This window comes from Sciurus vulgaris (assembly GCF_902686455.1).
Source record: "Sciurus vulgaris genome assembly, chromosome: 1".
Lineage (NCBI taxonomy): Eukaryota > Metazoa > Chordata > Mammalia > Rodentia > Sciuridae > Sciurus > Sciurus vulgaris.
The window spans coordinates 209,711,165-209,732,033 of NC_136461.1; the positions used below are offsets into that span (position 1 = coordinate 209,711,165).

The 20,869-nt window shown below is 50.8% G+C and overlaps 1 protein-coding gene across 1 annotated transcript in view; it reads right to left on the reverse strand.

Moving 5' to 3' along the window:
• The window catches only part of AGO2 (argonaute RISC catalytic component 2), an 87,704-nt gene that overhangs the window by 25,381 nt on the left and 41,454 nt on the right, over nt 1-20,869 (reverse strand). Inside the window, exons 2-4 of the mRNA XM_079106861.1 lie at nt 15,867-16,062; nt 6,617-6,737; nt 1,340-1,521 (exon numbers count right to left, since the gene is read on the reverse strand). Of these exons, the coding sequence (XP_078962987.1) occupies nt 1,340-1,521; nt 6,617-6,737; nt 15,867-16,062 (499 nt within the window). The remainder of the gene's footprint in view (nt 1-1,339; nt 1,522-6,616; nt 6,738-15,866; nt 16,063-20,869) is intronic.

Genomic DNA, 20,869 nt, shown 5'->3' on the forward strand with positions numbered 1-20,869 from the left:
CAGTTTAGCAAACACCGTCACATACGGATCACTCTTAAGATCATAGAGGTGGGTCCTTTTCATTTTCCACCGGAGATGTGTTAATTCTGCCACTATTCCTATTACTTTCCCCAAATGAAAAAGGCCATTTACTCCTGCTATAAAAATAATGTAAACCATCCAAAGGAATTCAGAAACAAAATCATGACAGTAATTCCTGCCACTCGATTAAAAATACAGTTGACATTTTGGCAACCCTCCTTCTGGATGTTTCTGCGCCCTTCCACCTTGCACCCATCCACAGTTCCAAGCAGGATGCTGAGAAAAGTGTTATCAGTCCAGTGGCAGATTATATGCCAAGGCCCATCAAGAGTGACAGCTGGTCCTGGGTGTGGTCGCCTCCAGAGCCCACTCTGCAGCTAAGGCATGACTTCAAAGCCCATCTCTCCAGACATGATGAAGGAGCCTCCACTCTCGCCTTGGTTCGGAGTGTGCTCCGCCCAGGAGGTACTCAAAGTGGAGCTGTTTCAGGTCAGGTCTCTGCTTTTCACAGGGCCTGCATATAGCTCCCAAGGTCCTACTGTGTGCCAAATGTGTGGGGCTACTGATGTGAAGACGCAGATCTGGATGTGAAGAGCTGGTCTGGCTCCTCTAAGTTGTCCCAGGAAGTTAGTACAACTCTCTGCAAATGAGGAGTCACTGAAATGTTCACCTGCTCTCATTCCGAGCAATGGTAAGTGCTCCTCTTTTACCTTTTTGTGGTTAAAAACGAATCCCAAAGAATGAAACAAGAAGTCTGAGGGCTTGAGTTGGGCGTGGTAGTACATGTCTGTAATCTCAGTGACTTGGGAGGCTGAGGCAGGATGATCACAAGTTTGAGGCCAGCCAAGACAATTTAGTGAGGCCCTATTTCAATAAAAAGGCCAGAGGATATGGCTCACTGATAGAGTGCCCTGCATTCAATCCCCAGACGAAAAAAAGAAAAAGTAAGTCTGAGGCCTTCTACGATGTTACCCAGAGTCAACAAGAAGCTGTGGAGAAGGCTTCTCTGGGATAGACCTGAGTCAAGTAACATACTGTGAGTACTCTTCAATTTCAAGTTCCAGGGACAAGAACAGGGAACACTGAATGCTCCCCCAGGGGACTCTGTGACAATCCACCATGAGGGGTCACAGATGACCTTTTTGTGCTTGGCTGAAAATGCTGGTGACTCCTTTTCATGCAGGACGCTTTTCGCATCAGCACTGCCTGCTGCCTTCACAGAATATGCCCAAACGAGCCTCAGGACACTGCGCACTCCCAGCACACCTGAGGTGCGCAGCAGACGCTTCTAGCCCTTGGTCCCCGCTGGCACCCTTACCTCATGGACGGCAAATGCCTCATGACCACATCCAGGGCCTGGATCGTCTCAAAAGGGACACTGGGCAGACGCCCCGAGAGTGCGTCATGTAGGGCCTGCAGGCTCACGCAGGACACCCACTTGATGGACACCTTGAAAATCCGGTCCTTGCCTTCTCCAGGCAGCGTGACCTCCAGCTCCACCTGCGAAGGGCCAGAAACAGAGTCACTCCCTCCTGAGAAGCCACTCAGGGCAGCTGGCAGCTCACAGACAGCCATGAGCCATTTACCTACCTATCCTCTGGCCACATGTGACCACTGAGCACGTCAGATGTGATCAGGACACTGAATTTCCAGCTGTGTCAACGTTCAGTGAAAGCCTGTCCACATAGCTGTGTGGCCATGCCCACAGGAAGAACAACGGTCACAGCATGCACGTGGGCTGCTGCTTAGCAAGCAGCAACCACTCTACCCTCAGGGCCTCCAGATCACACCTCAGGCACCGCCCTGCTCCACAAGAGGAGACCTGCCTTCACCTGCTCACTTGGCCCCACCACTTAGAACCCACAGCCAGACTGCCACCAGGCCATCGGCGTGTCCTGACTGTGGCGCACACAGACCCTTCAAGGGATGACTACGTGGCTTCCCTCCGCTGAGGCACTTCCCGGCATTTCTGGATCAGTTATCTGACGGGTCACTGACTATTTACATTTTATCCTTAAATGCCCAGAAATCCCAGCAAGGGAGACTTGGCTCACCATTTTTTAATAACACTCAGACTTAACGAACAGGCCAAGGCCACAGCAATGTGCAAGGGCAGGGATGGGATGGGGACCAGGCTGGGTTGCACGTGATGTCTGGGCTACGAGGACCTCAGTGCAGGCCTGGAGCTGGCCTCCTTGGGCCACACGACCCAGATGCATGGACACAGCCCAGTGCCCACCTCACACCCATACCTGTTGCCCCATGTGCATGTATCATCCTCTCCAACTCAGATACCCTGCACAACCCTGATCGGCCTTTGAATCCTGGTCTGGGCATTCACTCACTCACGGACCAACCACACTCTGCTCGGATGCTCAACAGCCTCCTCCACATAGCCTTCCTGTCCCACCTGCCACTCCTTGCTTGGGCCTCCCGAGGACAAAGATCAAATGCACTGCTGCCACCCTGCAGGCCAAGTCCCAGGCCCACATATGCTTTAGATTCAGGCGTGGGCCTCCAGCTGTGCCCTCACACCTGACCATGCCTGAAGTTCCACTGCAGCTGAGACTCCAAACTGTAAAGTGCCGAGGTCCTTCTGTTGAGGAGAGCTGTGAAAAGGTACTCTTCAGACCAATGGCCTTCAAACTCTCACGCTGGGAAGACAAAGAACCACCAAGGGTACTGTACCCTGGCTCCCTCCAGATTCCAAAACTGAACCAAGCAAAATCAACCCCCATGAGAGGGGGCACGTGCACTAGGGTAAGGGTGGACCAACCCAAGTCACTGGCCAGGGAGGGAGCACCAGGGGGCCTGGGGGCTTGGGGTGGGTATATGGGTTTATTTCTACTCTGGATAAAAGTTGCAGTCAGTCATCTGATGTACTCTGATAACGTGGTAGGTGTCTTCCCCTGTTAACAGCCACAGCCTCAAGATCCAGAGAAGCCGAGTGAGGTTCGCCGGCCACAGGGCAGAAAGCCGAAGAGATGTCCCCTTTGGTGGAATCATGGTGGGACCATGCTGCCACGCTGGCCTGGCAGAGACCTGGTTCCCACCACAGAGGCTGACAGGCAGCACAGCGCACGTGGGAGTGGAAACCAGCCTGCGGGCCTCCCAACGGCACTCGCGCCTTGGCAGCAGGGACTCAGCCTGCACAGCCCTACCCGACGGCACTCCACGAGTCCCAGGCACACTCGGAAAAGCGGGACCCATCAGATGCTCGGAACCAACACTGAGGAGACCCTACACTTTCAAGGTCTGTTTAAGGCTTCATCTATTTTCGTGGACCTGGGGGGTGAGCCTAGGGGTGCTCTACCCCCAGCCCTTCTCATTTTTTAATTTGAAAACAGTCTTGTTAAGCTGCTGAGGAAGACCTTGAACTTGCAATCCTCTTGCCTCGGTCTTGAGTCGCAGAGTCGCTGGCGTGTGCCACTGTACCCAGCTGTACTTACATTCTTAAATGTGTTCTAGCCCAGCCTCCTTTTGGCCACACACAAAGAGCTGCCATGCCCACCCCAGGCTTGGTGACACCCTCTGCCAATCACAGTCTCTCAACAGACCTGAGGTAATTTAGGGGAGAGACTGGCAGACTCACCCCCTCCCAGGCAGAGTGGCCCAGCAGCATCTGGAGAGCAGGCCTGATTTGTGTCTGGGCTGCTGGTTGTACCCCATGGCATGATATGTGCCCCATTAACACAGCATCCCAAGGGCCCCAACTGAACTATGGTCCTGTGGCCCCAAGGTCTGACCACAGCAGGTGGCTCCATTAGGCCCCTCTGTACATGAGGAATAAGCAGCAGGCATTGCAGGAGGCTGTCTGTGCTGCAGGGACACTATGACTGCCACTTCTGAGCACCAGTCCAGGGCCTGGGGAAGCAACCTCCCCAGCAGACCCAGCACTGAACCCCACACCCTGTTAAGAAAAATCATTAGGTGTGGGAACAGTAATGGGGAGAAACCTGCTTTAGTGCCACTATACAACTAAGAAACAAAGGACTGGAATATGACACTTTGAAGAACACAAAGAAGTCGTGTGTGCACCTGGGGGGCAGCAAACTCAGAGTAGTAGCTGCACATTTCCAGACTTCCTCAAACCGAGCTCAGCGGTCAGGCCACTAAGCCCTGGAGGTGCCCTGGAGAGAAGGAGAGCTCTGGCATGGCCAGGACCCTCCTGGACCCAAGGAGGGTGTCACGCCCACTGCACCAGCCAGGCTGGGCTGGAATCACAGCTGCAGATCACATCCTGAACTGTGACGAGGGAGCTACTATTTAAAAGGCTTCTGTGACTGCACAGCAACCGACTGTCTTGAGAGGCAGACCACTGCCCCTTCAAATGCCTGGGATGAAAACTAGTCCCACCCAGTGCGTCTGCAAGGTACACTGGGACCCCTGCACGGTGCATACAAGTCTCTGAGTCTGTCTCTTACTTTGGAAAGTGTGGGTGCAGGCCTGGGGGGTCAGGGATCTCTTGACCCAAATACCTGCCTTCCTTCCACTCAGGGGCTGGAAGAAAGGCAGGGAGGTGAAGGCCCAAGTGGGAGATCAAGGAGAGGTCTGGGAAGAGCCACCTCAAACAGTGACATGACTGGCCACCATTCAAAGCCTGGGCAAGAACCACCACAGTCCCCACTAAACCTCTGGCAGGCATGGGTTAAGGGCCAGCTGGCGATTCTTACTACAGGTGGTAAAAAGAGAAAACAAAAGACGAGTCCCAATGATGCCTCTGCTCCATGCCACACAGCAGCACGAGTACAGGAAGGGCAGCCCTCAGCTCCCACGGAGGTTCCGCCTCCATGTCCCTCCCGTGTGGCAGAACCTTGGGAAAGTGGGAAAGGTGTGGTTAGGAGAGGAGACCATGCCCACCGGACTAAGCTGCACCCGGGGTCTCCAGGAGGCACTGAGTCCCCGAGGTGTCAGCTGGGTGTGTGAAGGCCGCTGCAGGCACTGGGCACCCCCAGTGATGCTCTGCACTGGGCCAGGATGACAGAGCAGTGACAGCAACCAAGCATCTGTCAAGCGTTCTCACGTCCTGGCAGCGGGATGGAGCGCCTCACACACCTGCTACGCAGAGGGAGACGCAGGGATCAGGTGCAGCCTCTGGGGCTGGCTGGACACGTGCAGCCCCAGAGCCACTCGCATCTCAGGGAGACCCACCCTCCTGGCTGGGCCTTCTGGGACGACCTGACCTCTAGTGCTGCCGAGGGGACACAGTCTTGCCAGCAGAGGCTGTGCTTGGGTCCCGCCACCCAGAGGGGCAAATCTACTCTGGGATCGACTTTCACAATGATAGGTTTTGAATGCGAGCAACAAGACTCCCCAACACCTTCTTAAAGAAAGTTCTCATCATGCCCTCCTGGTGTCTAACTATAAATAGGTACAAACAAAACTGAATCATCCCCTTATGCTTTCCTTTCTTATATAAACAAAACAGATGCAAATTAAACACAAAACTTTATAAGACCGATGACTCACATCACAGCATCCTGAACTGCTGAGCTCACACTCAGCCCAGGTGCAGTCAGTCCTGCATTGCTCCACTTGGAACATGTCATGCCCCGCCCTGGGCTGGCAACGACATGCCACGTACCACTGGTGACTCTGGGGATCACCATGAGACCAGAGCCCTTTGGACAGAGTCATGTTACGGCACCTGGCCTTCAGTCATCGTGCAAAGCTGTCCCCTTCAGCACACAGCACCGGGGAGCAGAGGGCCTGCCAGAGATGCAGACAGGCTGGGAGCCGCCCAGGAGCTCACGTGCTTTAAGGTCACCATTAAGATGCAAGAGCACAAGTATCTCCAGCTCTGTAGAGGAACAGTGATTTCAGACCCCAACTCTTCTCTTCCTCAGGGACCCAGGGCTTAAGGACTGGTGGTGTGTGTCATTCCCAGAAGGAATTAGCTGGCACTTTCCCACAGTTGTTAAGTGGCTGGTTTTTCTTGTGTTTGTTAAAGTACGTGTAAGGGTTCCTTCGGAGCTGGTCTCTGCTCCTCTACTTACAAGCACCCACCGTCACCCGAGAAAGGACATTTGGTAAAAGCTGATGCCCAGAAATGACAACTTCCAGGGAGAGATTTTATTACTTTTAGAACAAAGCCACAGTAAGGATGAAGGTCACAAGAAAAGGTGGCATTTTACTGTCACAACCTGTCTGGGTTGACAGATGCCCTCTTCTGATTCCCATCCATTGCTGGCTACAGCACAATGTGCACTTCATTTTGCTGCCAGTGACGCACACAATCCTGTGTGAGCACACTTCCTTGGTGGTGAAAGGGACAGGCCTAGGTGATAGGGACACACAGCCAGGCACACTCATGCCACGATACACCCCAGCCAAGCACGCTTGTCCACAGGCCTTGCCTGGTGCTAGTCCGAGACACGCGTTTGGGTGCACACATGCCGTGCAGAATTGCACACTCTATTTAATCCTGGTCATCGCACACGGCACCACATGGGGGGGTCTTCATGGAGCCTGGGACACAGCACAAGGCAATCAGTGCCTTTCTCCTGGTGAAACAACGTCGTATGTGGTAAGAAGGGTTAACCTCCAGTCCATCGGAATCGCACTGCATCCCACTTGACCCAATTTGTGCCCTTACCTTATCTCTCCCAATTGGAAGGGGCATGGCTGTGTAAAGATTCTTCCTTCCATCAAACACGGGTTTCCGATCCCCAAAGATCTGTGTTTTAAAGTGCTGGACCATATGTTCCACTATTTCCCTGAAACAAAGAATTCAAGTCAGTGTCAACAGAAATCAAGGAAAGAGCACTGTAATATGGCACTTCACTGACACTGATTTTTAACAGGCCTCCTAAGACCTGAGCTTCCTTTAGTAGAGTGAGTGACCATCGACACAGGACCTGAAGTGGGTCAATGTTAGTTCAATTGATCATGCAAGCCCACATACTTCAGACCATGCGTACTTCTGGAACCTCCAGAATTCCCAGGCCCCTAAAGAGTGGCACTGATGGATTCTCACCCCACAGTTGTAGCTCGGACATGGGAGCCTCTGCCATGACTGTGCAGGTCTTGCACAGTATACACACAGCATCCCTGTTGGGTCCAGTGTGGGTCTCGTGTGACTGGCTTGGCCTTTGGTGCTCCTAGGATCACCAGGACCTGTGTCACTACCAGAATGACAGCCTTGAAGTTGACTTGAAGCCCAGAGCAGCCTGTCCCAGCTAGCCCTGCCAAAATCCAGCCCACCTTCAGAGGCAGCAACTGAGGTCTCAGCACTGTGCGTTCCTCTGGTGTCACCTCAACACAAACCTGATGAACACAACCATATTGTCCTGCTGCTCTGCATGCAGCGGGCTTGAGGCCTCTCTGTGCGCCCTTTGCCCCCAGCACACATGTGCAGAACACACTGCAAATGGCCAGGGGGCTTGACTGCCTGTGGTTCAGAGGCTTAGAACGGTAGCCCCCGACCTTCCAGGCTCCGGCTCCTGGAGGTCTTTGCTTGGCACATATCTCCTGGTATCTCAGGGGCTTCTGGGGGCATGTCAGTTCACCTCATTAGCTACCTGTCTCCCACACAGGTGCCTAATGAAGTACTGACATAAAGCCTTGGCCCTCACCTCCCCCAGGCAGATGAGGAGGCTCAGGACCAAACCACACAACAGAAACACACCATGCCAAGGGCCAACTTGCTTATCTAGAAGCAGTAGAACAGAGAACAGGGCACTTCTCAATAAATAATACTGGGGCAACTGGCACCCAGTATTCAAAGAAAGTACTTGAGCCCAAACCGCGAGGAGCCTCCCCATGTTAACACTCCCTCTCCTGAGCTGGACTCATCCTGGGGGGCTGGTCTGGGGCAGGAGTCAGAGCCCAGCACTGGGCAAGGCACCAGGCACACAGAGGGCAGGCACATCCTAGCCAGATGCTGCCCCAGCAGAACACTTAACACCCCTGCCATGACTACAGACAGCACTGCACCGTCCAGACCTGTGCTGCCAAGAGGTCGGCCCTCAGACTCACATGCCACCCGCAAGCCTCAGCAATCTGCTTTTGTGCAAGAGAAGGCACTACTGTTCTGGGTAAAGTCCAACAGAAACTGGCCACCTAACCTGCTGCCCATTCCTGAATAGCATCTTGTCCTACATGAGCACCCAGCCCTGGAACCCTTCCAGGAAATCCCTCTTCCTTCTTCTAAGATGGTGGCAAGGGTATAACTCTGCGCTTGCTTGGCATGTGTGAGGCCCCAGTGTTCCATCAAAATGAAAACAAAATATAAATGTAGATGAATGAAATTAAATGGTGGTAAAATAACAGATAACAGAGTTCACCGTTTCTGCCACCGCACGGCCCCATGTGAAGCACACAGGGCATCGCGCACATTATCAGTGGTGTGCCACCGCTGGGTCGTTTGTCCACAGACTTTCTCTCTTCCCAGCCAAAGCTCCAGACCTGTAAGGCACTAACTCCCTGCCCTGTCCCCAGGACACCTGGGAGGACAATCGGGATGCTATTCCCCCAAGTCCCCGGATCCAATCTTCCTTGACATCGAGGGGACCACTGGAAGGCCAGGGGCTGCACTGCACCAGCACAGCTCCCCAGAGAAACCCCTCCCCCAACACAGTCACAGGCTGTGTCCGGCCTCACTCAGAAGGACAAGTCCAAGAGGCCACCTGTCCACCTTCTCCGGGCCCCCTGTGCACCCAGCATCTAACAGGGCAGCCCTGGGCTACAGCAGTGAGAACAGTGACCCAGGCCTGCTAGCGTCACTCTCCCCAAGTACCTGGAGCAGAACCACTGCTCCACCTCATGAGAAGCTAGGCGGCAGATGCCATCATCTCCACCTCATACGCGGGGACATCGAGGCATAGAACAGGGAACACAACGTGACAGGGCCTAGGCGAGGCCTCTCCTGGGTCCCTGCTCCTGATCCCCACATGGAGCTGCTGCACAGTAAGCGGAACATGTTTCCAAGTTGGGAGAAGCTAGCAGGCTCCCCATCAGCTCCTGTTCTTTCTGCCACCATTGTAGAAGATACTACCTCAGTCATTCTTCCATTAACCCCTAATCACACAGGCTTTAAGTTTGTGCATTCACAGTGCCAGACAAAGCCGAGTCTGCTCGAAACATCTCCTGACCAAACCCCTCAGAAGCACCCTTCCTGGTTTACAAACGCAGGGTATATAAAAATAAATGGGCTATTATTTTTTATATAGATGGTATCCGATACATGATTTTGAAGCTTGCTGTCTTCCTACTATGTACTTTGAGATCTTTCCTTCTCACCATAGGAAAGATCTTTCCTTCTCACCTGCATCGTGCCATGACAGTACTGACAAACTGTTCACTGCATTACCCAGAGGGCCCACTTGGCTGGTGTTGAAGGCTGCCCAGAGTTCCACCTTACGTTCGCTGGATACTGCTATTCATTTAATCTTTCCCTCCTGACTGACATTTAGGTGATGGTGGTGGTGGTGTGGTTTTTTTGTTTTTGTTTTTTGGATCATTGCAATATTAAGAATCATCTTCCTTCATCCTGTACATACATGTCAGCTTGAGATGAAAATCTTGAAAGGAGAATCAGCAGCCACAGGATATACGACATTTTATTTTTCTGTGCACACCCAACTGCCTCTGATGTCTAGTTCAATCTGCACTCCCACAGGTGGCTGGCGGGCAGTCCCCCAGCTCAAGTGGGAAGCTGCAGATGCCACCTCTATGCTGCCAGCTCCTTTCCCCGGCCTGAACCAGAGCTGGAGAGGAGCTGGGGAGAAGGGTGGGCTGCAGCGAAGCCTGGCAGTGATGACAACTGTCGTCTTAAACCCCACAGGGCTGCCTGGGCCATGCGTGCAGCCTGCCCATCCCTTAGGGCAGGCACTTCAGAATCTACAGGCACGTGGATGCACACAAGGGGTGCAGGACACCCATGGTCTCCATGGGTGACCACCATCTGCTTTCTGCCACTGCCAGGTACAGAGCCTGTGGCACGCCAGCCTTTAGAAAGGAAGCCTCTGGGCACCTAATGGAGACTCAAGACCCCACAGCCACCATGCCAAGTGCAGGAAACAAGCAGTCTTTTCTAGCCTCATTCTAGTTCTGAGACTGCATCCTAGGTCACAGAAGTCCCCACCCCAAAAAACTGAAAAGCAAACCAAGAAGTCACATAGGGTGAGCCAAGAAAAGATCTAGAAAAACCCTCAGTAAAGAAAGCTGTTTAGGTGTGGTGGCGGGCACCTGTAATCCCAGCAGCCTGAGAGGTGGAGTCAGGAAGATCACAAGTTCGAGGTCAGCCTCAACAACTCAGTGAGACCCCATCTCAAAATAAGCAAGGCCTAGCGGTATAGCTCAGTGGTAGAGTGCCCCTGGATTCAATCCTCATAGTGGAAGGAAGGGAGGGAGAAAAGAAAGGAAAGAAAGGGAGAGAAGGGAGGGAGGGAGGGAGGGAGAGAGGGAGGGAGGGCGGGAGGAAGGAGTTTAACCAGTTGTGCCTGTAGTTTCTGAACCCAGAGCACTCTACCACTGAGTTGTACCCTCTCAAATTGCTGAGGCTGGCCTCAAACTTGCAATCCTCCTGTCTCAGCCACCCAGTGCTGGGATTCCAGGTGCGAGGTGCTGGACCCAGAGAGAAACACTTTTCAGTAAGGGTGCCTTTAACGAACCTCATGCTGTCAACATGTCCCGGGCACACTGAAGGAAACCATTAGCTAGTTTCACAGGTAAAGGAACAGAGTTCTCAGTCACCCATCTTCTTACACGAGCTGTGATCAGAACCAAGCAAGCACTGCAGCAAAGACTGCTTACCCACAAGGCACCAGCACACACTGCAGAGCCCAGAAGAGACCAAGATCTCTGCCTCCCACAATGTAAAGGTCAGACTTCCTGCCCTAAGCAGCTGCGACAAACAGAGGCACTGAGAAGCAGGCAGCTGGGGCTGCGGACGGAGGGAGGCAGGCACTCAGGGCAGGCCCCACACTGTCCTTGTGCCCTGCTCTGAAGCAGTCCCACCACCACCCAGGGTTAGGAGCCCAGAGTTCTGCCTGGCCAAGGCAACACGCAGTGGCGTCCAGAGCCACACAAGACAGGAATTGCTAAGTCAGTGCATCAGAACAGACAGCAAGTGGACTCACAGACCCGTGTCACCTCCTAACACGCACAGTGCAGGGCCTGCTGGGTCTCAGCGGTGGAGCGCCTGCCTGGCAAGTGTGAGGCAGCACCGAAAAGAAATAAAGAAAACAATAAATAAAAATTAAATAATTATTTCTTTAAAAAAACTCACTGTGGGTGTGACTAAGCCAGAAAGGTGAGGTATAATCTAAGGTAAAGCCTGTCAACAGGAACAGACCTTGAGATGACACATCTTGTAACCAGCAGACAAGGGCTACTACTACAAACAAGCTATTAGGATAAACATATTCAAGGTCATCAAGAAAAAGACAGAAATAATGAGTAAAAGGATGAGGAATTATCATTAGAGAATGTGAACTATGAGAAAGAATCAAATGCAAATTCTAGACCTAAAAAGTAGAATTCCTAATGAAAAGTTCACTAGATGGTTACAATAGCAGATCAAATACCACAGAAGGCGGGCAAAGTGATCTTGAAGAAAAGGCAATAAAAAAATCATCCCAAATGAAAAAGGGAGAGGGAACTCTGGTTTCACTGGCCTGGAGCCAGCATCAAATGGGCGAACATGCACGTGACTGACAACTCCACGGAGGAGAAAGTGAGGCAGGAAGAGGATTCGATTTCCCCTGCCTCTTGAAGGACAGCGTCACACAGATCCAAACAATGAACGCAGAGAAGGAAGAATACCAAGAAAACTGCACATAAGCACATCAAAGTCAAACACTGGAAAAGCAAACTTTTAAACATTTAAAGAAAAAAGAAATTACACACCAGGAACCATGATACGAATGTAGACTGACGTATCATCAGAAACAGTGGAGTCAGAAGGACAAAATAAGGACTAAGGATGTGGCTCGGTGTCAGAGCACTTTCCTACCATGAGCAAGGTCCTGGGCTTGATCCCTAGTACTGAAAATAAAAAAGAGAAAGAAAAAAAAAAAAAAAAAAGAGAGAGAGAGAGAGAAAGAGAGATTCTTTTAAGTGGTGAGGAGAAAAACTATCAATCAGTTTTATACCTCGAGCTGGACAAGTTGCTTACACAGAGCATGCACAAGGCCCTGGGTTCAATCCTTGGCCCCTGGGCTGCAGGGATGGGAAGAAGTCTACATCAGGCAAAAATATCCTTCCAAAGTGAGGATGAAACAAAAACACTGGAGCGTTTTTTAAAATGCGGGCCGGGGACATGGCTCAGTGGTAGAGCACCAGGCCAGCATACAGGAGGCTCTGGGCTCCGTCCCCAGCAAGAAGGCAGTCCTGCCTGCAAAACAGTGAAGGTGGAAGGACATTCTGGGGCTAGAGTAAACGGAGCCCCAAGAGGATACCTGTCCACAGAAAGGAACAAAGAACACTCCATGCACTCAAGGTGGGGAGAGAAGTTTTTCTTTTTTTTAAAATATATTTTTTAGTTTTAGGTGGACATAATACCTTCATTTTATTTTTATGTGATGCTGACAATCGAACCCAGGGCCTCACACATGCTAGGTGAGCACTCTACCACTGAGCCACAACCCCAGCCCCTAGAGAGAACAGCTTTCCTTAATTGTTCACATATAATAACACTGTACTGGGGCTGGAGTTACAACTCAGTGGTAGAATGCTGGGTTCAATCCTCAGCACCACATATAAATAAATAAAATAAAGATATTATGTTCATCTACAACTAAAAATATTTAAGAAAGGAAAAGAAAGATTAACCAATGCCTCCAGAGTTTCAAAGACTCAGATCTTACCAGAATATGTGCTCTGACCATAAAGGAATTAAATCATAAATCAACATCAACAGGATATTTAAAAATCCCCTAGATACTTAGAAATGGAACAGCACACTTCCACAAGCCCACGGGTTCAAAAAACCACAAGAAAAATGAGAAAATATTTAACTTAATGAAAATTAAAATCAAAATTTACTGGTTACAGCTAAGACCAAGTTAAGTGGGAAACTGACTACCTTAAATGTTTAAAATTGATAATCTAAACCTAAAGTGAGTAGAAGGGATAAAATAATAAAGATCAAAGCAGGGCTGGGGAGATAGCTCAGTTGGTAGAGTGCTTGCCTGTCAAGCACAAAGCCCTGGGTTTGATCCCCAGCACTGAAAAAAAAAGATCAAAGCAGAAAAATGAGAGAGAGAAAAAAAAGTTGATTCTGGGAACAGACGAATGAACTGTAAACCCCTAGTAAGGCCAACGGAGGAAAAAGAAAAAGACAGGAGTTCAAAACATCAGGACTGAAGTGGGCTTTCACCACAGGTCAGCAACGTTGGGGGAATACCCCGAACAGCTTTCTGACAATGACTCAACAACACAGAGGGGGTGGAAAGAATCCTGAAGGCAAACCACCCAAACTGACGCAAAATGAAAACACAAAAAAGCCAAAACAGCCTGGCATCTGATAGAGCAATTAACTGACAAAAACATTTCCTACAAAGACAACTTCAGAGCAAACAGCTTCAACAATAAATCAATCCAGTCAAACGTTTAAGAAAAAGCGACACAGATGATCTTTCATTCTGTTCTTTCAGTATAATGGGAACACCTGATAGCTTACTCAGTGACGCCTCATAACCCCAGCATCGGCACATGGCGAGGGGGCTGGCGACATGGCTCAGTGAAAGAGCACTTGCCTTCCATGCCTGAGGCCCTGGGTTCAACCCCAGCACTGAAAGAAACAAAACAAAACAGAACAAAACCCACAAGAAAATTATACACCAACGCCCCTTCAGACACAGACATAAAAATTCACACCAAAACACTAACAAATTCAATCTAGCACTACACAGAAATAATATGCATTAATTTAACAGAAAAAAAAAAAAGGAAAAGAAAAGCATGATGATCTCAGTAGATGCAGAAAAGGTGAATCCAACTTACCACTGAGGACAATTCTCAGCAAACTAGGCCAATAAATCCCTCAGCCTGGCAAGAGTCTGAGAGTCTGGAGGAAGATGCCACAGAGAGGCCCGCATCCTACAGACCACAATGACACAGTATGCTCACACTTCGACCACTGTGCTCAACTCTCCGCTGGGTGTCCCACCCGCATGAAGGCAAGTGAAGGAAATAAGACACATTACAAACTGGGAGGAAGCAAAACATCTTTATTAAAAAAAAATGAAAAAGTTTTTGACATTTCTATTGAGATACTGTTCACATAAGCATAAAATCCACCATTAAAAGTGAATTCAGGCAGGTGCAGTGGCGCACACCTATAAGCCCAGCAACTGGCGGGGGGCTGAGGCAGGAAATTGCAAGTTCAAGAACAGCCTCAGCAACTTAAGGAGACCCTGTCCCAAAATCAAAATCACTGGGGATGGTTCAGTGGTACAGTGCCCCTGGATTCAATCCCCAGTACAAGAAAAAAAGAAAGAAACACGCATAATTCAATGGCTTAGTATTTCCTGAGTTTTGCGACCATCACTGCAATCTAGATTTAAAGTATTTTCACCACCCCCACGAAGAAACTCCAAACTCATCAGCAGTCACTCCCCTGCTCCTGGAGGAAATTTTTAAATACTATACACAATAGCAAAGAACACATCAAGTCTTAGAGTCAAAGTGATCGGAGTTTAAAAATTCCAAGGGGCTTCTAGTAGAATTTGATCAGTTATTTCTATTTATTATTCTGTCTGTTTGGAAAAGCAAAGGACCAAGAACAGGCAAAACAACTGTGAAGAACAGAAGGTCTTGGGTCTCTCTGAGCCATGCCTCTCCAGGACACCTCAGGGAATAAGAGGATGAGTGACAGCCGACAGCAGGACAGAAGCAAGCTCACACAAACCCATACACGGACGTCAGCTGATTTCCCTTTCAGATGGGAAAAAATATTTCCAGCAGACTTGCATCTAGACTCTACTAAAATCTACAAATGAATAAAAAGACAACCCAAATAAAAATAGAAAAAAGACTTTGACAGATACCTACTAGAAGCAATATTTAATCAATATTTAATACGTGAACATAAGAATTCTCGCATATGAAAAGGTGCTCCGCTCACCAGTATCAGGGAAAAGAAAACCCAGACCACCAGGAGAAGCCACTGCACTCCTCCCAGAAGACTGGCCACATCAGGAGCTTACAAGGGCATGCAGCAGGCGAGACCCTCTCACATTGCTGATGTAATCACTTTGGACTGTCCTGGGGGAGGTTCACAGGCAGAGAAACCTATACCTGCCTTGCACCTGGCCATTCCTCTCCCAGGTATTTATCTAAGAAAAATGAAAACGTGCACAAAAAGAAAAAGACTTGAGCAAGTGTTCTCAGCAGCTCTATTTATACTGGTCAAAGTTTAGACGGCCCACGCGTCTAAAAGAACAGTGAAAAATAAATAAATTTTGAGTACACAATGAAGTATTTTGTTTTCAAAGTATTTCTTAGCAATAAGAATCAGCTACAGTATACAAAACGATACAGGTGAATCTCCAAAACTAATCCTGGAAAGGGTGGTGTGGAGACACTCCTCAAAACTCAGAGCTCTACGTTTACAGGGTCTATATTTCACTGTACTAAAATTGTCAACACTAAAACATTTCTCAAAAACAAATGCAACACAAACTTTAAGGAAAAAAGTTGGAAGGATGCACTGAGAATGAGAGTTGGTTAGTTTAAAACCCTGAGTGTGGAGTTGGGGATACAGCTCAGTTGGTCGAGTGCTTGTCTTGCACGCACAAGGTCCTGGGTTCAATCCCCAGCACCGCCAAACAACACTGAGTATGTCTGCACAAACCTCCCACATAAACCAGAGAAAACGAATAAAGAATGGAATGGAATACCTGTTAACTCTCCTTGGGCATTTCTCTGGCTTGATATCCAATTCGTAGTGATAGATGTCAATTTTGGGGATGTCCATTTCAAAGAAGTTGGCCTGGAGTTTGATTGTTCTCCCCGAGGTCCCAAAGTCAGGTCGAGGTGGAGGCTTGAAGGCATATCCTTGGATGGGCGGTGGCGGGGGCCCAGGAGGCGCAAGCACTGGAAAACAGTGGGAGAGCTCCCGTCATCAAGGGCAGCAGACTCCCCAGGTCCGGCGCACACCCTGCCCTTCCTGCTACCCGGGGACCCAGCTGTCACCCCTTTTGATGCGTCCTCTACCTTCTCCACGGCCACTCCTCCACTTCTGCTCACACGTTCGGGCCTGCGGGGAAATCTGAGGTTCGCCACCCAGCTGGATGTTCTGAGGCTTGGCCCTTGTCCCTGTATAGACCCTCCTCATCCCAGGGACCCCTAACTGCCAGGCTGGAGGAATCTGCAGTGTCCCCACTTCTGATGGCTTGGAGGCGACTGACGCTGTGCCATGCCACTCTTTTCAAAATGTTCTGCCCAGATCCTCAAAATGGATTTGCTCTGCTCAGCCCTCTGGGTTCTCACTGGAGGCTCAGTGAAGTTCAGACTCTGCGTCCACAGGCACACTTCCTGCCCCAGCCTCCCACTGGGGTAGCCAGGGAACTGTGCAGCGTGCCTCACCTGCCCTGCCTTCCCCTGCTGCCTCCTCTCCTTCTAAACCCTCACCCTTGCTCAGCTTGGGGCTCCCTGTGTCCTGCAGGGGTCCAAACAGAAGCCTCTCAGCAGGAGGCAGGAGTCTCCATTTCCCCTGCACCCACCTTCCCGGCTGTGGGCCAGAGTTACTGATTACTTTTGGTTCAAATGCTTCAATGGCTCCCCAACACATTTAGGCACCTACCAGTCCTCGCAATCTGGCCTGCCTCAGTCTAACATTCTGCACTCAGAGGAACTCTCTTCCCAGCCAAGAGAGCCGGCCTTCTGCTTCAGACTCTGCCCTGGGGCTCTGCCTGGTGGTCCTGAGGCCCTGCTCCGGCATCATTAGCCAGGACTCCACCCTCCCCCATCTCAACCTCACCCTATTCCCATTCCCACTCTAAGCCCCGCAGTCATCTTGTTTGTTGTCTGTTGCCCCCCAGGGTCTGGGAGGGCACAACAGGAGCCCAGGACCACTTGATCAACCCTTGCATGGCTATTTCAGAGAGGTACAGGAATGTTCCCAAAGTCACAAAGGAAGATGTGCACGCCACTCTGAGTCAAAGGCCAGCCTTCCTGACACTGAGGCTTGTGCCCACATCCGCCACAGGGCCTGAGAGCACTTGCTATGCGGTTGCTATGCGGGCCCACCTGCTGGCGTCTGTCACTCTCAGCAGCCCCAGGTTATCACACCCGGGCACTTGGAAAGACAGGCAGCATCAAGCACTGGCAAGCTCAAGGAGGCCAAAGGGCAAGGTTCAACTGCGATGAAGGGGTCCCCTTCATCAGGGTCAAAGCGGAGCCCCACTCTCACTGCTCTTCAGACGCCAGTCTACTCAGAAACACTGTAGACGAGCAGGGGAAGGAAACGCCACCAGCTCACATCTCCAGGCCCGCACCTCAGTAAGGCTCACACTGCAGTCCAGGAAAAACGCAAGCCCTTGTCCAACCAGGACTACGCTCTTTTCCAGTTACACCCTCTCCTAAAAAGAACTCGCTGTACTTAAGTATTTACTCATAGTCACTGGAAGCAAGTATTTCAGTAACAAGAGCAAGTGTGATCTGTGCTTACTGTACTTCTGCCCTAGAAAAGCTCAGTTCTTGAACTGCTTGTGTTTTGCTCTCTAACAAACTAACACGCTCAGGGTTACTAAGGTCACTGAGTTGTCTCCACAGGTCCCACTTCAGGGGAGGACACTTGTGCAGAGGCAGGACACTCGGTGCCCAGCAGCACACCTGCTGTGCCCCTTCCCAGCTGGGGGCCCAGGAACAACTGCTCTCAAGCAGTTTCCTGTTGTTTTGAGTGTAAGTCACCCCAATGGAGGAAGCTTTTCCCTTTTTTCCTTTTTTCTTTTTTTGGCAGTAGTGGGGACAGAATCAGGGTCTTACATGCTGGGCAAGTGCTCTACCACTGAACTACAACCCCAGCCCAGCCGTTTCACTTTTACCAGCAATATTTCCCAGGCAGACTCTTACATTACGAGGAATGAACATCACTGTCCACAGGGCTCTGCAAGCCAGGAGGTGCTGAACAGAGAGAAGACCAACAGACAAGTGCTCCAGTCCTCAGGTGTCTCCACCCATCCCACCAAAAAGTAGAAGCAAAGTTACATTAGTGTCCCAGGAAACGTCCACACAGAGACACCGATTTTGACCCTGCAGTCCATTTCAGGGCCAGTGCACTCTCCAGGTGGAAGAGAACGAGCAGTCCTTGTTGGCAGGCATGATTTACAGAACGCTCATGGACATTCCTGACTAGAGCCTCTCCAGCACAGAGAAGGGGGACACCACTGAGAGGGGACACTAGAGGCCATGACGCAGGAGCGCAGAGACAGCTCCGGTCAAGCTCCTCCTGGCCGGCCACCGCAGCTGATGGACCAGTACTTAAACCCGACCAGCAGCATAGATTCGGAGCAGGTCCTTTCTCGGGTCGACCCTGTTTCTCCTAAGCAGCATCCCTAAGGCCCCATTCCTTTCACATTTACTGTGGGAAACAAGGAAAACTGCCCACCAGCCTGTGTCACCAACCCAAATGAATAAAAGCAATGAGAAAATACAAAAGCAATATATTTATAAAATGAACAATTTCACAAGATAGTTGTTCCTTGCTCCTGGGAATCGTGAAAATACCGACAACTTCACTGGAAGACACACGGAATAGAAAATACCAAGTTAAAGCCATGAAAGCTTTCCAAGCAGAGGGAGTGGGCCTGCACCTCCTCCCTGGGGAAGGAAATTCCCCCTGAATAACAGGAACCCTCTGCAGGGCCTCGAGCCCTGGGAGAGCGTCTGGGCTATTTTTATCACTCACTGGGAGTCCCAAAGGTAAGCGGAGGATCAGACCAAAGCACTGGAGAGAGGGTGGCAGAGGGACGCAGGGCACACACCCATGGAGAGGAAGCAGGCATAGAGGGCAGGGGCTGCTCCTGTGCCCTGCAGGCTCTGCGCCTGACGGGCAGAGATGTGCCAAGATGGAAAGCATACGCTCCAGGAGGCTGGGAGAGAAGAGGGCACCAGGGCAGCCAGATGTGCTACACATCAGCTCTAATTTCACCGAAAGACAAGATTTCTGTTGAACAAATGGGAGCCTAAGTAATAGGCTGGGGTGGGGCATCTGTGGAGATGCCTGGCTCCTGCTCTCTGCTCCACTCCTCCTGGCCTCATTCCAGCTGCAGCCATGCTGCCTGCCCACACTGGCCCAAGGGACTGTGCCTCCTCCCCAGGGTCCTAGACACCTCCAGGTCCCCAGCAGGCACTTCCTCCAGGCCACAGGTAGCACACTAGTGCTTTTCACCTGGCAGTGGGTCACACAGCCTTGTTTTAAATACTTTCCACCTGTTTCTGTCTTGTTTCTGGAGTCGATGTGAAAAGAAGGAAAATCCTGCTTTTTCATCCAGGATTCCCTGGATGTTAACAGTGGGAAGGGACCCCGGCGGCTCCAGGAAGGGGCAGTGTCATTGCTCTGCACATTAATGACATACCCCTTGGCTAGGGATTCCTTGCTGAGCACGTCCCCTAGCAGCGAGACTCCTGAGGCCCAGAACCCAGCAGTGTCAGGGACAGAGTGGGTATAAGTGTTTGCTGACTTGCAGGTCACTCAGCACAGCAGTGGTAAGATCCCGTTTTTAGAGAGAAACAGCGTGTAACTGACGTACTGTGTGAGCAGCTGGGTCACCACCAAGTCTCGGTGTGGACAGCAGATGCCAAGAGGTGCACCTGTGAATGAGACTTCTGAAGGACCAGATAGCCCTTCCTAAGTGCCCAGGGCTTACAAATGTTCACACTAAATAATATAAATACTCCGCTGAGGCCCCTTGAGGCAGCCTCCTCATCCTGGAAGAACCAGAGTAGCCGGAGGACGCCCTTTTGCCACACTGAGCTACCTGCCCTGCTGCCCTTCCACCCAGCAATGTAAACCCAACCCTCCTGACACACCTCTACTCCTCCAGGATAGACTCTAGCCTCTGGCTTGCAGCTTCTGGACTTTCAGATCAATTGCCCTGTGAGTCTGGCCCTGGCCCATGCACCAACCCAGGCTCAGAGCCCCATCCTATCCTACAAGGACCCTTGCACACGTTGCTTTGTAGGTGCTCCCAGCCCTGGAATGCACTGAGTTCAAGGTCGAGCCCAGCAGCAATAGGACCCTGCTCCCTGCTTCTCTGCCTCCCTCAACCCCAGCACCAACACTCCTGTGCCACACCATGATTCTGAGGGGGGTGAGCAGTGGTTGTGGTTTTGACATCCTGTGCTCCCTGGGAAACCACAAACTCCCTGGCCATCTTTCCCTTGGGAGAAGCCTACATATAAAGGTTGCCAGGCAAGTCCCTGGCACCAGAGTCCTCACCAGGAAAGCTTCTCGAGCCATCATCGTCCCAGCACTGGTCCTGACCACTGTATGCTGGTGGCAAGTCACCTGGTACCCAAGAGTTGGAATTTTCACCCCTGAAACTCAAGGTTGCAAACTGTTCTCCTATCCACTGGGAATGTGTACAGTGAGCCACTGCAAGGCCAGCAGTACTTGCCATCCCAACAGAAGACACAGCTGTCCCCATGTCACACAACAGTCATCAAGGCCACAAAGTGCACTTCAAATCACCTGCTTTGGGTCCTTGTAATCAAATGTGATAAAGAACTCATGTGATACTTTGTCACATTTTATTCAGTGTTTTGATGACCATATCTCAGTACAACTGGCTTCGTCTGCCATCCTATGTTTTGTTTTGTCCTTGAAAACCATTATTTGGAAAGGATTCCTCATGAGCGTCACCAGGCTGACCTAACCTTTGAGAACCACCTCTCCTGG